Raw genomic sequence first — 16216 nt, 5'->3', positions numbered from 1 at the left:
CCTGAACAAACACTTTAAGTTGAACTAGTTAATTATAATTTACAATTTGGGTGTGAATGTCACCAGAGGCACCGGGGTAACTGTATATAATTTTTATCTCTTTCATCTAATCTCACATGTTATGTGATCATTTTCATTATGGGGCAGAGTCCACTGACAACTCATTGAACAGGAAGAAAGAGACGCACTCATCATCTTTTTTATATGTACAGAAATGCCTTCACACATACTTACTTACACAAAATAAAATAATGCAGACAAGATGAGGTCTGAATGTTTGTCTGAAGGATATGAATTACTTTGTGTCTACACTGATAATTACACATCAGATCTGATAGAAATGAGATGCAGTTCCCCAAGGCTCCAATCTAGGGACTCTTCTGCTCAACATCTACTCCCACCTGTTCAGGTTATACAGAAACAAAAAGCTCTACGTTGAATGAGAAATTAGGGTGAATGCAAATTAAGAAAAAAGAACTGTTAGATGTGTATAATGATTGTATACTCTGTTTGTTTTGTTGTTAATGGAAACCAAAATAAACACCTACAGTTAACTTATAGTTCCTGGTAAAGATCACTTTAATTTATCCTCTAGATAGTTGTATCTTGACAGGCAGAAGACTTAACAGTGGCAGTCATTCATCGATATTAGAAGATCATTAATCACACCTGCTTGTTCTGTCAAGACGAGACATGGAGAATATTTCAGTGCCACCCAAGTATATCTTGAACTGCAGGTGTCTAAACTTCACTGTTTTGTTAATAATTTACTTTACTTGTGATATAAAGTGTGTGCTTTACAGATAAATGTGCCTTGCCTAAATCAGTCAGTTATGCTTTGAATACCATAGTATAGTAACATGGTCAGCTGACCAGTTGTGATCCCACCTTAAAATGGACGTCAAAACTGGTAACTAGGTGTAACTATGAGATTGACTTCAGTGAAATTCAGTGGCCTTTTTGTGACGTAGAAGAACAAGATTTTCAACATGGACATGAAGCTGACATACATGACAAAATCATGTAAACATGGACCAGAAGTTCAAATGGTTTGTTTCCAATATGTTGTGGAGAATTAAGTGTTTTGAAAAGCAACATGAGGCCCTACCCACTGATTAAGTGGTCAGTGGTCATGTCACATGACTCGAAGGGTGCACATCATATATGCTTACATGTCTACTCACTCTGAGAAAAAATTACCCATTTAATGACAATCCTTAAGCATAATGTTGTAAAAAAAAAAAAGAACTGGATTTTCCTAAAGTCAGCTTTCCAACTGTCTACAGAACATTTTAACAGGTTTAATGGACTCTGGGATGGTTGTAAATTTTCCAGTAAAACTAAAACGGTACCTTTGAGCCTCTTACACATTATAAGAGGCTTTTTGTATAACCTTATAAAACTAGATGAGAAGATTTACAGCAACATAGAGGTTTATGAGATAGCAGTAATGCTATGATGCAGACAGATGACCTCACGTGTTAATGTAATGTCTGAAGTGCTAAATTACAATTTTTGAGAACTCCATTTAGTAAATAATGAATGACTGTACTTAAGGGAGATGAGTAATGGACATTCAGGTAAGTCTGTAAGCTTGATTGGTGACAGGATGTAGGTAGGGGAGGAACAGAAGCACATCACTGTGGTTCATGGTCATATCCCTCAGTTAGACACCAGTGACGGAGTCAGCGTGTAAATAAACAAGTGTTGAGTTTGAGTTTCCACTCAGTAATGCGTACACACGTACACTTTGCATCAATGCTTGACAATGGGTAGCGATAGTTGTTGGGTGCACTTTGGCTGACAAAAAACATCGGCGATAAAAACCCAGAGCTCAGTTTGAGCTGTGTAGTGTTAGAGCTAAATGTTAAAACGTGATTTGATTGGCCAGTATATTTGCATAATGTGATTTGACCTGATGGAGCTCTAGCTTGAAAAGTTCAAAACTTCTTCTGTTTTTGGTGGAGTGTTACAGCACAACTTCCAGTACTGACATATGAACTACAGCCGACGGAGACTTTTCCTGGAACGATGCCATGTTTATGGGGATCTTTTCAAGAACAGCAAAGACAGACAAAGATTATTCCGTCTGGATGTGGCCATACAGCCTCTCCCTCTTGTTTATCGTTCATCTTCGGTGTGGTGTGAGGGACAGCATGTGTATGGGGGGAGGGGCTGACTGTGAGCCGACTGCTCAGAGAGTGAGAGAGAGAGAAAGTGCACAGAGCAAGGAGCCAGTTCAGAGATGCTTTTCTGCTTTTCTTAAAAATAGTTGTTAAGGAAAAAACATCCCCTGGGAGTGGCTGTTTGCTGAGTGTGAGAATGTGTGTTGATAAGTCGATCACTTTATGTACCTAACCTTAAACTTTCTGGGAAACACTGAGTCACTGGCTCACTAACACTTGTGACAAATTTGATCACGGGAAATGCATGTCTTGTGTCACAAAGACTCCCGAGTATAAATTTACCTAGTGGTAAATTTAACTAGCAGATTTCAGGGCATTTTATGACATGATATCAGACTCAAAGCAGGTAAAAGGCAGAGTCCAAAGTTAATACCCAACAAAGAAAAGAGCTCAGGCTGCCACTTCAGCCGTGCAGCAGCATTGCTGGTTCTCGTTCTGAAAGTTATCATGGTTGTGTTTAATTTAACTCTTTCCAAAGAGCATATTTTAAAATACACATGCTTGCCGAGAATTAAGTGAACACTATCACACTGTCACACTGACATTTGTGCAGTAAATAATAAGATATAGCCAGGAGACAGTTTGCTTAACATAGACTGGCTGCAGTTTGAAAATCCAGATGTTTCAACATAATTTACACGCTTCTTTTTAAAGTTTACTGCTGGCAGTGGCTTCAAGAATCACATTGGTGAGAAAATACTTAACTCTTTAAGTCACCTGCGTTAAGGTACAACTCTGAAAATGAGTAAATATTTGCATTCTTAGCCAAACTAGAGATATTGACAGAGCAGAGGTTGAAGAAAAAAAAATCCCACATTTTTTCTTTTTATATTTACTTCCTTGTATTGATTCATTTCAGTCAGGACTTTTCTCTGGAGTGTGAGTATATGCCCCCCCAGCCACTCCCCACTACAGCCAAGATAAGAGGGTTTTTTTTAAAGATGAAAACCAATTTGAAAAATAAATCGCTATTTGCAATTGATGTCACTAAAAGACTGAAGTAGAAAAATGGATTTTATTTAATTATGACCTACAAATATACGTATAAAAACTCAACAGAAAACAACATAATTTAAGTAAAGTTAAGTTTACATGTTAAAGCAAATTGATGTCCATGAATCCATACATAGTATGCATGTGTGTGTGCTTCTGCTATACATGTTTGGAGAGTTACTTGAAACAAATGATCTCCTGAATAGCCAGTCTGATGAGCTGGTTGAAGTCAAACTGGATGTACTTCCTCCAGTAACGCCTGTCTCTGCCGTAGGTCTGAGCAGGATAGCACGGACTGCCTGAAAGACAGATTTCAGATTCACTATATTACAATCAGAGCTCTCTCTACTCAAACACTATCAATGTAAAAACATTTTCCAATTAGTCCTATATCGCCCTCTAGAGGTTTAGAGTCCTTATGTTTGAAACAGACAATCTGCAGTGAGTGTTGTAGCACAAGCCGTAAAAGTCAACGTGAAGTGGCTTCTCAGAGGAAATGTAAGTCATAGTATGTTTTTTTTTAAAGTGTGAATGTATGAGGTGATGGTTTGTAACCAGCTATCTCGCCATACCAAAGTCCATAGAGCGATGTAGCAATTTTACAATCACTGCAAACAGGGGTTATTAATTACATTACATTACATTACATGTCATTTAGCAGACGCTTTTATCCAAAGCGACTTACAAAAGTGCATTTAAACATTTGGGTACAAATAAGAGCTAGAAGTAAGTAAGAGCTTCAAGTAGAACAAACTATGAAGTGCTAGTCATAAGTGCGATGTACAAGTTTTTTTTTTTTTGTCGTCATTCCCTGCTGCCTCCATCAGTAAGTTCAAATGTGTTCCCTAGAGATTTGAGTGTTTTAAATCCATTAGGTAGGTTTGAGTTAATTAAGTAAATACGAACAAACTTGTAAAACGAGGCAGCAATAATTGAGCAGCATCTGTGCCTCCTTCTGATTTAAAGACACTGTTTTTCTCTATGGACTTTGGTGTGGAAGAGTAAGCGATTCATAATCTTCAGGAAAAAAAATGCTGCCTCAACTGTAACTGCAATAAAGATATACTTGAGATACTGTAGACTTGAGCAGTTGTATACAAGCCTTTTGTTAACTAGTTAAAGCCATTTTTTTTCTTCTGTCCTTGCTTATAGCCTTGTTATCAAGGTCCAGGTCCCAGTCTGTTTCAAGGAAACAGCCCGGGCTGTTTCAAGGAAAAGTGTGAAGGCCAGATTATGTATTTGTGTGGTCTCACTTATGCCATGGAGTATTCTGGCGACAGCTCTTCCAGAAAATTTCTCATCACTGCGGTTGGAAAGAAAACTTCTGATGTCTGCTCTGATCTGATTTTCCCAGTCCACTATCTACAACAAAAACACAAATAAATCAGAAGATCAAGAGCACTTAATACAGCTGTAAGACGTGTTAGCCATCCTGTGTGTGACTGTTACCTTATATTTGTCAAGCTCCTCCATCTCTACTGGTTTGAGCATGTGCTCACGGTCTCGTCTCTTGTCAAAGTACTCAGACAGAAGACTTTTCAGCTGCAGACTGCGACTCGCATCCAAATCACCAACGCAGGATAGGACGCTTTGGAAGGCAACACTAGAGAACACCACACATACACACATAACCATTTGTAAACTGAATCCAATCCAATCCAACATTAACGTAAAGCAAAAAAACACAGTGGACCAAAACGCTGTCCAGAATAAAAAATAAAATACATAAAAGCTCACATGAGGCAATTAAAAAAAAAACATCTAAAAAAACTACAATAAATTAAGAGACATAAAACAAGGGTAAATATAACAGCCATACAATAAAACAAAAATAAAATTACTTTAACAAAATAAATAGTGTCAAAAGCCAACGAAAAGAGATGCGTTTTGAGAGGAGATAAAAAAACAGAGACAGGGAAGAGGCCTGTCTAACGTGCACAGGCAGATCATTCCACTGTTTAGGAGCCACAACAGCAGATTCCCACCCCCAAATAATCGTTGCGCTTTATGAATGCCATTTAAAAACGTGCTGCAGCGCTTGGAACCATCTGAAGACAAATGAATGAATGATAAAAATAAAGACAGACGAATAAAACAAAGGAACAATTCGGCTAAGGAAATAAAACACAGGTGTACCTCTTGAAAGCCTTAAAACAGGCACTCAGCTGATAGAGCTGCGTTTTCTCTTGGTCTTGCACTCGATTATGGAGGAACTGACAAACTCTGTCCATCTCCTCGTCACTAAGGTCGCCATAGGAACGGAAGTATAAAGACGGAGAGGAGAATTCCACAAGGACACCACTTCGGCCTCCAGCTGTAACACAAATATTTGCATTTTTTTGATTTATTTTTCTTTTGTTTCATTTTTGTCCATAAACGAGTTGAAAGAATGTGTTTTTATTAAAAAATAAATAAACACCAAGAGTTTCTTTATTGTCACTCTTTGTACCTTATAAACTTAATTAACTACAAATGATAGTAGAGCTGCTCCCAGCTCCAGACAAAATTTGTAGTCCATAAACATATCATAAATTATCTTAAACAAACCTCTGCTAGTGCTCCACTGCAGCTGCCTGAGTCCTCTCTTCACAAGAGGAAGCTGCCATCCCATAGTGTCTGCAACCTCGACAACATCAAACTCCAGCTGATCACACGTCTCCACTTGCTCACCTGCCATCCGCTTTCTGGCCAGTACCACAGCGACAGGAGGACAGCTGCAGAGAAGAAACAAGTAAAACCTCGCTCAAAGGCTTCTTCATGTAGACATATCTGTGCATACATGTGGCAGCTGCAGAATGTGGCGCTTTTTAAGGACACTGTACCAGAATAATTTAGCTACCGATAAACATTTCCTACATTTTAGTGATTTTCTGGAGCTGTCTCGGCCCATCGTAGCAGCTGACTTTACACACAGACATGGTCGGGTGGAGAAGTTCGACGAAACGTTGAGGATGCAGCTCCAGATAGCAGAGCAGAGTTTCCACACCTCAAACACAAACAAAACATTAAGGTTTTCTCACACTTGATTATGTCTTCATGAGTTTATTATTACAATTTACATGTGTATTCATTTTCACCTTCTTCTGTGATGTCCAAGGCCTCGACCGTCTGTTGAATGGGAATCGCCCTTTCATGCGTGTGACAAACCCGCTCTCTGGGCCAATTGTAGCTCTTTTCTTTGCAGTCTTCCAGGCCATCACTGGCTGCCTTCACCTCTGCCTCCTGGTTTTTCTCCGAACCCTCTGCTCCCCCTCCATTACCTGTCTGCACCTCTTTCCTCTCCACCTCTTCTTTTTCTTCCTCCGGATTGTCCTGGATTTGTAACTCAGCTGAAGCTGGATATGACCTCTCCTTCTGGTGAAAACAAGGTCATTTAATGCACTGGTGTAATCTTAAAAGTGGTGCTTTATAAATACAGTGCATGCACATTATACATACAATGTGAAACAGAAAAAAATCTATTATTCGATCATATTTAATGGTTTTATTGCCTGATATGACAGACCATTCAATTACCTGATCAGCAGCAGCAGGATCTGAACTACTCTCCTGATCACACGTGTCCATCATCTCCAACAGCTCAGAGTCTTCAACATCCTGCACATACTACACTTTAACTTTTTCTAGAAAAAGCATGTAGTCGTAAAACAAACAGAGATGCAGCCACATAAAATGAAAGCTACCTGGATTAGATCCTGCTGTTTCTGGTGTATCAGTTTGCATTTGCATGGAGGGAAAACTTTCTGGACCAGCCTCTTGACAGTGTAATAGTCCACGGTGTCGGCGTAGATATGACGACGCAGCTCATGGAGATCTCCACCCTTCACACAAAACACACAAGCAGGGACTTCAGTCATTTAAGTGTGAGACTGTGTAAGAGAACAAGTAGCAGCAGAGGGCCACACAGAAGGGACATTACAACAGCTACTGGTGTGTGTTAAATATGTGCAGTTTTTTGAATGTTTTCTAGTATCTTTAATATATATACATTTACATTTAGAGTATTTTGAACTATGACTAACATTTTTGGAAATAAAAACAAAAGACAGAAATGTATGGTACTATAAATGAACAGATTTAACCGAGTGCAACCAACACAATTTCTATTAAATGCTAAATAAAAGCTTAAATAATAGCTATAAAAATGTAATTCTCACCTCAGGGTCCAGGAAGAGGTGGCAATGTGCTGGCTCTGCATCTCTCCCCGCCCTCCCGATTTCCTGTACATAGCTCTCAAAGCTCTGGAAAAACAATGACCAGTAAGGGAAAACTGACACAAACAGGACTTGGACCATAATAGATATGGTTTAGTCTTTTGTTGCAATGACAAGGTTTTAAGTCACAACTATTTGACGAGGTGTTTTTTGACGATTGTGTAACATTTAGAAGGGTCAGTATGTTGATATAATTGTAAAATTGCTATAAAATAAAAATTGTTTGGTTTCCATAGCCTGTCATATATAGTTAGGACAAACATGCTTTATGGAGGGCACCATCTTGTACCACCAGACCATGGAAACCAACTTTGAGCCTGGTTCTGTCAGAGATTTCTTTTCTCTCCAATGTTGCCTATAGTGCTTGCTCATTATGTGAACTGCTGGGCTTCTTTTCGGACTTGTAATATCTGATTAAGGTTGTTTGGACTGTTAAACACTTTGCTATAGAAAAGTGCTATATAAATAAGGTTTATCAAGAACAATGTTCAATCCACACAACCCAGCATTGAGAAAGGGATGGTGAAAGGTGAGCAAAGATTTTTTACAAAATGGACCTTAAAGAAGTAACACTTTTGTCCCTTTAACAGCCACAGAATTACATATTTAATGGAACCACTATTGCTAGATGAGTTGGGCAACAACACACCTTTGGCATGTTGTAGTGGATGATACCGCGGACATCGGATTTATCGAGGCCCATGCCAAAAGCGACGGTGGCCACCACTATCCTAAGCTCCCCGCACATGAAGTTGTTCTGCACACGGCGGCGCTCAGACGCAGACAAACCGGCGTGATACGACTCCGCCTGCCATTTTAGAGGCTTACGAATCTTCTTCCTTGCTGTAAAAACAGAAAATGATGATCACTAAAGACAATTAATCTCTCTGCACTTTGGTGAATGGGTTCATTTTCAATATAAAGTACAAGCACAAGTGAATGTGAACCGACCCAGCTCTTTTTTTCTCTGTCCTATAGGGTTGTGTTGTGTTTGGCTGCTGCCGCTGGTTTGGTTGTTTTCTTTCACCAGAACTCCCTGCAGGCAGGTCCTGAGCAGCGCTGCCACACGAGTCGTCTCCTCTCTTCTGGTGCAGTAAACAATGATGGAATCCAGACAACCAAAACGATCCCCTTTCAACAAGGACACCAAAGCCTTAAAACGACAGGAGAGAGAGAGAGACACAGGATAAGTAACAGAAAGACATGAGGGAGAAGATGGAGTCTGCAGCCCTGGGGTCTGCAGCCATGGAAACATAGAGTTTTCACCACTATGAATGAAGGTTCAAGATTTTAAATATTCATTTAGGAACTAGAGTTGCAGCTACTGATTATGTTCTTAATTTATAATTTATCATTTACTTGAAAATGCTTTAACTGTCAGCAAAACTCCAAAGCACTCTCTTTCAAACAATGAAAATCCCTTTAATTTGGTGGTGCATTCACATTTTCAACACAAACACTGATGCAGAATTTAATCAATTAGGTGTTTGGTTTTGTCCTACAATGAATAATGTACAGTTTGTCACAGAGGGAGAAAGAAATCAGAAATTATTCACAATTTAGAAACTGAAAAATAAGACAAAATAACACTAAAATGCATTAAACAATTATCAAAATATTTTGAGAGTAATTTAGAAATTGATTAGTTGATGCAGCCCTATTAGGAACACACGTAAACTCCCACACCTGATCCTTCTCTCTATCCATGGACACAGACAGCTGGAGGTTGTGCGGCACTGCAGCGGATCTGACTGCTATGCCGTCCTGATCAGTGATGTCCAAATGCTGAGCGATGTCTAGAGCAGTAGACAGAGTGGCTGTGGCAGTAAGTCCCAGCAAGCACTTCACTCCCAAACGCTCCCTCAGCACCTGTAAAAACATAAGTCAGGATTTATGATTATATATTTCTTTTAGTTGCTAACAAATGTCATACTTTTAAATCTTTATTTACAGCTTGGAAACGTTCACATGCAGATATGCTGATATTACTTTAGACAAACTCTTCTCAAAGTATCCATTTCTTAATAAGGTGATCATTTATCATCACTTGTACATGTAAATATATCCGTGCAGTGTCATTTTCCATTTAAATGAACTGAGGACACCATCATTAACCCACCTTACAGAGCCTTAAGTAACAGGGTCTGAAGTTGTGTGACCACTCAGACACACAATGAGCCTCGTCTATACAGGCAAAGGCCACAGGAGGGAGCTCCTGAGCAGAGGGCAGGCATCCTGAGCCTGAACCTCCTCCACCAACGAGAGCCTCCGGAGAGAGGAGCAACACACACACCTGGCCTGACTTCACCTGGAGGAAAAAAGAGGAAGAGCACACACAGTCTGGGCTGTGATACGAATGTATGTGAATGTGATACGATGTGAAGATACGACTGAATGTACAATGAAAGAGTAAAACACTGGCTGAAACTGCATTACTGTAATGTCAAAAGGCTTCTGTACAACATCTTTTCAAACAAGCCACATTTCGAATTAAAGCTCATGTGATTAATCAAACGCTCTGGAAGGAACTAATTGAAGTGGAACAACTACAGTTTACAGACAACACAGTTGAAGATGTAGATGTAATGGAATAAAATCATTGCTAAAGGTCCACCATCATAATTAGTATCACCTATAGGCAAGACTGCAGATCATGACAAAATAGAAGACTCCACTCACCCCACTCATTAGCTCAGTAAGCTAAAACACACACAGTTGCTGGTTTGTCCATTAATGCTACTATACTGTATATACACATGACAGTACAAGATGACAGCAACGATGTAGCCTTGAAAAGCCATATACTTTGTATGATTATACATTTATACATAACATGTAACATATTTCTGCCAATAAACTCTCAAAAATGGGCCTTAGAGATCAATCATATCATGTCAATGCTGATTCTCTACTGTGGAGTCTTCTTTTACAGACGCTACCTTTTCTATCGCAGCTTCTCTCTGTTTCATCGTCATGTTGGAGTGGATACAGGCTGCCTTCAGCTTGGCTGGCACGCCAGACAGCTGGAAACACATGAGATGTGGTAAGTGTTGAAATAGACAAGAGGGTAACTTTGCTCTGATCAGGAGTTTCAAAAATAGCTGTGATTACCTGATCGTCCATCAGTGAGACAAGAGGAGAAATGACCAGTATGATGCAGTTTGACCTCTGAGCGTACAGGTAGGCTGGAAGCTGATAGCACAATGACTTTCCCATCCCAGTTGACAACACAACAAGAGTGGAGAGACCTAAGGACAGAGAAAGAGAGTGACTACCATGAGTATAGATTATAGCTACACAGATAAAACGCATGTACATATATATAAACTTGCCTGACAAGATCCTCATGATGGCTTCCTCCTGCCCCGCTCTAAAAGACTTGTATCCGAGTTCTTGCAGAGCTGCATATACATCAGCAGGTGTTTCTTAACACAAAAGTACAAATGTTAACATTTGACAAAGTGTATTCATTATTTATTAACACCGCTTTTAGACCAAATATGTGTTACCCTGGACTTTTCCCTCATCTGTGAGAGGATAAAGTGGTTCCATTGGTGGCGGAGCAGCAGGTCGCTCATAGTCGGGGCGAATCACATTCAACAGCACATCATCCTTGTGTTTATGATCTGCTCCGTTTCCTTGGTGCTGCTGCTCCTCATTGACACTGGTGCATGACACTGAAACACACACACATCATGATCCCCACAAAAGTTCTTATATATTCAGCAGTGTTTTTTTTAAAAAAAGTGATGGATTTCTCATTTTCCTTTGAGGCTTCCGTGTATTGACATTTCAAGCATTGCACGCTTAATGTTAATTTAATGTTTAATTTAATGTTAAAAAGGTTCTGTAGTCAGTTTAAGTTGAATGTAAATTAATTCTCAAAGAAACTGAGGTCTTCAAGATGTATTATATATGTGACCATGAAAATATGTTTAATAAAAACTAATTTCATACTGGTTAGATGGAAGGAGGAAAGCGGCATGTTCATTACACAGGAAAAAGGTCAACAGACATACCAAGCGGCTGCGGTCCCAGTGTTCCTGTTGCCCTGGCGACCTCCTCCAGAGTTGGCAATTCAAACGGCTCCTCTTCAACAGGCTGGTTCTCAGGAACAGGAGGTGGAGGGGCAACTAAAGAGAAGAGTTCAAAATGGTAAAGTGATGATAAATACATGGTATCATTGTGTCCCGTAGAGCAAACATCAGAAATGTATCACTGTGATTGATTTTGAAGTGGTAAATTTCAATTTTGACACCAATGTACTGAATCAACCTGAACTGTGTATGTAATTGCTTCCTTCAAGCAGGTTGTGTTTTTGGCCAACTTTGTCTGTTTGTGAGTAGCTTAACTCAAGCATTACATTTTCACTTGATGTAGATTATGGTCGAAGGAAGAAAGAATTAGACTTTGGTGCTGACCCAAACATAGACCCAACACCTCTTTCTAACTACGTTCATTTTGTATCACCTTGTCCCTTGCAGTCCATGGCCCAATGTCCGGTCCCTCCACACTTGTAGCAGGTGTCACCCTGGCGATTGAGCCCCCCTCTAAAGCCTCCTCTTCTTCCTCCTCTGCCGAAATATCCACCACCTCCACCGAAACGTTCACCTTTCAGCTGGAACTTCTGCATGTATATCTGAGACATGTACGAAAATATTTATACCACCTCGACATGTCGCTGTTACTCTTGATAAATGAATTATACATATAAAGATGTGTGGGACAAAGTAACACAAACACATAATATCACCACAAGGATTTTAAATGACATCTCTATGTATAAGATAAGCTCCTCTAAACATTAGTGTGCAAGACAATCCTCTATAAACACACAGGTACAAATGTTACCTGCTTGCGTAGCATCATTCCTCTAAGTGCATAACCTTTGACATGAGATTTCTTTTTCAGATTAATCTTCACAAAGTTTCCCTCTGCTCCTTTCATGCCTCTGACGGAAAAAAAGAGAATTTAAGAGGAGTAACGTAAATATGCTGCAGTATCATTTTGTACCAGGTGGCTGTGTGTGACTGTGACCTTACTTTGATCTCACAGGCTGACTCTGACACATTCTTCTGCTCACAAATTCCTCCTCTATTTCTCCCAATAAGTTCTCCTGGGGGACCTTGATAAAAAGAATCACATTCAAGCACTTTTTAAGCACTTTCAAGATCAGTTTTGCAGCTTCTCCAGCATTGTGTTAAATTACACAGTAAATGAAAATCATCACTTAAAATTATATGAAATAAATGGTATGTTCTGCTGCGAGATGAACATAAATTAGCTCCTTACCTTTTTGGTTGTTACTGTTGGCTTCTCCTCCTCATCTCCCTCTCCATCTTCCTCTCCTTTTTCCTTGGTTCTCCTTTGCTTCCGTCCCTTTTGAGCCGGACTCTCCTCATCCTCTTTGCCAACCCTCCGCTTTTTCACTCGTTTCTCTTGTGGCACCTCATCTTCTCGCTGCCTTTTCCTCCCTCTCTTTTTTGTACCGTTAGATTTAGGACTATCTGCATCAATCTCTGGTGTTGGAGGTGGCGTTGGCTCTCTTTGCATCTCCTCACCTCCCTTCCTCTTCAGTTTGCCTCCTCCTTTACTTTTCCTACTAGGTTTTGTTGCACCATCACTGTCTGTTTTGTCAGTAGCAGTGCTCTTAAAGTCTTTATTTCTCACTGAGTCTGTCATCCCTCCCTTTTCTCCCTCTGGATCTATCTCAATGTTCGCCATTTTTCCACCCCTGTCCTCTACTCTCTCTTCTCCTTCCATTTCCCTCTCTACTTTTCTCTCTGTGTCTCTTCCCTGGTTGCCTGCTCCAGGCTTCTCCTCTGCTTCCAATTCTTCAAACACCTGACACCTCTCCAGCCATTTCTTGTCAACAGAACTGAATCTACTGACAGGAGAAGGTCTTCCTCCAGTGTTATTACTTCCATTTCCGTTAAGGAAACCTCCAGGAAATTGTGAGCTTCCTCTAAAGGAATTAATTCCTTGTTTTGGAGTTCCTAAAGTTTCAGAGTTCTCCATTTTGTCTCTTGAAGCTCCTGCATTTTGTGTAGCCTCCATGGTTTCTACTGAGTTTTCCGTGCTACATGGAGGAGATAATGATGACATAAAGGAAGAAGATCTGACTAAAGAGGGAGCTGGACGAACATCACCACCACTTGCTTCATCTGAAGGTTCATCACTGAACCCTTTGACTGTTTCAAATGGCTCCTCAGGCTCCACTGGCTTAGGTGTCTTTGAAGTCAGTGACCCCAGGTTAGTCTTTACTCTTCTGTGAATAAGGAAATCATCACAAGAAGGGATAACACAACGTTTTTATAGCCAATGGTGTCCACTCCATTCAAATGATAGCATAATGCAATACAAAGAATGATTTAGTATAAAACTTGTGAAAGGCTGCTGCAAATCGGATAAATTAAGACTACTGGCAAGACAAAGTGTTTGAAGGCATCACCTTATACTGTGGAAAAAGTTTGACATTTCAGCTAACCAATATAACATTGTAAGATTTCATGACAATTACTATTAATAACAGCCTAGATTGCCTATGAATAATGCAGTGATATGTAGCTACCATTACACTACTTTCTTTTATTTAATTACCTTGGTGAGAAGGGATTGAATATGGGGTCAGACGGTGATGTCTTAGCAGTAGCAGAAGCAGCAGCATTGGGACTGCATGTTTGACTGATGTGTCCACCATCTTTTAATGAGTTTAGAGGAACTCGACCATGAAGGGCTGATTTCTTCAGCGTGAGAGGTTTCTCCTGAAGGAACGACAGAAAACCATTAGAATAGTCCTAAAACCAAATAAATAATTGTTACAATTACCAAACTGTCTGTTTTGGAGCCCAAGTAATTGTTATGTGTTAGGTTCTGTCTTACCTTACTGAGTGTGGTCAGATTATGTTTAAGTTTTAGGCCATAATACTGTGCTGAGGCCTTAAGACTGTCTCTGTCCTCAGATGACAGTCTGGGAGAGGATGCCGGCAACAAACTACGGTTCAGATGGGAACCCCAACAGTCTGACTTCTGACACAGACAGATAACAAAATATGCTTTTTGTTAGTGGGTTCTTAGTAGCAGAGATATCAATACACAATTGTCAATTGTCTAATTAAGCCTCAATCCAAGACATGTTTCCCGTTATAAATATGCATTGAGAGTTAAGGAGGATTTCTCAAAGAGAGAGACACAGAGTCAGAAAATAAATGAAGACGAATGTAATCGGTCAAACGAAAGTCAACGCAAGCAGACCAAGCCATCATAGCAACCGTCATATCATATACACTCATAATAACAGCTTTATTCTTCAAAATATCTTTTATTTACCCCTCAATTTCTGTTTGTACCCGCTCATTCCCTGTCCCTGTGCTTGTTTATATTGTGTATGCACTCTCACAACAAAGAAAGCTAAACGATTTTTGAGGAAAATATTTTCTAGTGTATCGTGTCTAGCATTTTAACGTGGGTCATTTGGACATTAGGGTCAATGTTAAGGCTTTTAATGGTCCCCTTTAAAGGACACTCAGAGCAACAGGGAACTCTATCATTTACACACAAAGAATGGAAACTAGATCTGACAAAAAGCAGACGCTATAAACAAACTCAGTTTGAGGGCTGTACTGACCTTAGCTGATGTGGGCTGTGCACCATGTTCACTGGCTAAATCGCTGCTGCTGTTCTCTTTGGCTTGTTTTAAATTGCGATATTCTTTATAGAGGTCTGAAATTCAGAAACACACAGAGTAATTATTCTCTTCTGTCTACAAACAGATGGGTGATGGTGCAGGTGGACAAGAACACTTTATCTGTAATGTAATTATGGCTAATACTCACTTCTGGTGTCCTCTGGAGCTTGGTCAATGTCGTCCTGGAAATTACAGAGCATTTAAATAACTAACCATAGAAGTACATCTTAGATTTAATTAATTAATTGTAAATATCTAAAACATCATCACGACGGAAACGTCTACAGGTAAAGATCACGATAAAATATCAGACAAGTTAATATTAAGTTTTGCTCTTGAAGAAACCAATTAATTACAGCTGTAAAAAATTTAAATACAGAGAAAAGCAATGACATGTTAAACACAAAGACATTCATACTATATACTGAGCCTTTGCTATATTTATAAAGAATATTACGATATCGCCCAGCTCAAACAAACAGACTAAATGTCACGTTACTGCCGTTCAGGGCAACATTTTGTTTTTATTTACAGCTGGTTAAATGCGAGCTAACGTTAACTCGAGCTAACGTTAACTCACCTTGCTCGGTTTCCTCTGCTGCTCTTTTACGAAACCCTGCTCCCACTTCTTCAGTAAAAGCTTCACCTCGTTATAACGATCCATTACGCCTTAGTCGATTAAAAGGAACAAGAGAAAAACTATAAGAGCGTTTTTCAAGATATGAATTGACCGCAGTGATGCATGTGTGTAGTTTCAGGAACAACTTCAGGCTACTGTGCTTTCAACCTCAGCTATAAAAACGCTTTTAAACTATGTTGTTCGTTGACTTCGTCAGCAGAAAACTCTGTGTTAATAGCGGCCTATAAACCATTCTTCACTGGGACTTTTGCAGGCAGAAAATGCATGTCTTTTCTCGTGACAAGTATAGCAGAGGAAGACTTCCGCTTTGTGTTGTTTATGATTTCCCGCTCCCGCACGTGACAGTCTGCGTTGCCAGATTCTGTCACTTATCCCCCGAACTCGCGAATATTCCGACATAATAATCTATTTATTTTATAGCGTTAAACTGTTTATCTAATTATTGTCCGGCCCTTATTAATCAGTACTTATGATTGTATGAAAAACATACAGATGA

At 39.6% G+C, this 16216-nt stretch overlaps 1 protein-coding gene across 3 annotated transcripts; it reads right to left on the bottom strand.

Moving 5' to 3' along the window:
* Positions 1-3187: 3187 nt before the first annotated feature.
* On the bottom strand, positions 3188-16020 carry recql4 (RecQ helicase-like 4). 3 transcript variants are annotated; one of them, XM_044053233.1, is made up of 28 exons: positions 15661-16020; positions 15229-15262; positions 15021-15115; positions 14276-14422; positions 13994-14157; positions 12686-13661; positions 12436-12518; positions 12245-12344; positions 11864-12032; positions 11413-11526; positions 10903-11070; positions 10726-10818; positions 10505-10641; positions 10333-10416; positions 9513-9701; positions 9080-9262; positions 8345-8546; positions 8043-8236; positions 7337-7420; positions 6863-7000; positions 6696-6785; positions 6257-6533; positions 6036-6165; positions 5727-5893; positions 5316-5493; positions 4629-4782; positions 4433-4541; positions 3188-3478 (listed from the first exon to the last, which is right to left on the bottom strand). In XM_044053233.1, exons 1-28 carry the CDS (start codon positions 15742-15744, stop codon positions 3357-3359), a joined length of 4665 nt encoding a protein of 1554 aa, XP_043909168.1. In that variant the 5' UTR covers positions 15745-16020; the 3' UTR covers positions 3188-3356. The 3 variants fall into 3 exon arrangements, with proteins under 3 accessions (XP_043909168.1, XP_043909169.1, XP_043909170.1); XM_044053234.1 differs by having other exon boundaries at positions 6257-6530; XM_044053235.1 differs by having other exon boundaries at positions 6696-6776.
* Positions 16021-16216: the final 196 nt, after the last annotated feature.

This window comes from Solea senegalensis, linkage group LG20 (assembly GCF_019176455.1).
Source record: "Solea senegalensis isolate Sse05_10M linkage group LG20, IFAPA_SoseM_1, whole genome shotgun sequence".
NCBI lineage: Eukaryota > Metazoa > Chordata > Actinopteri > Pleuronectiformes > Soleidae > Solea > Solea senegalensis.
Note: the sequence above shows the minus strand (reverse complement) of the source record. Positions and strands in the feature narration are given on the sequence as shown.

Bases quoted from the DNA above. Each gene is read 5' to 3' on its own strand.
- recql4 (XM_044053233.1), bottom strand. From the start codon at position 15,744: ATGGATCGTTATAACGAGGTGAAGCTTTTACTGAAGAAGTGGGAGCAG. The intron at 10,417-10,504 runs GTAATCACAGCT...ATGTGTTTCCAG, and splicing joins TCTCACTGATGGACGATCAG to CTGTCTGGCGTGCCAGCCAA. The intron at 3,479-4,432 runs GTGAGACCACAC...TCTGTCTTTCAG, and splicing joins CAGAATACTCCATGGCATAA to GCAGTCCGTGCTATCCTGCT.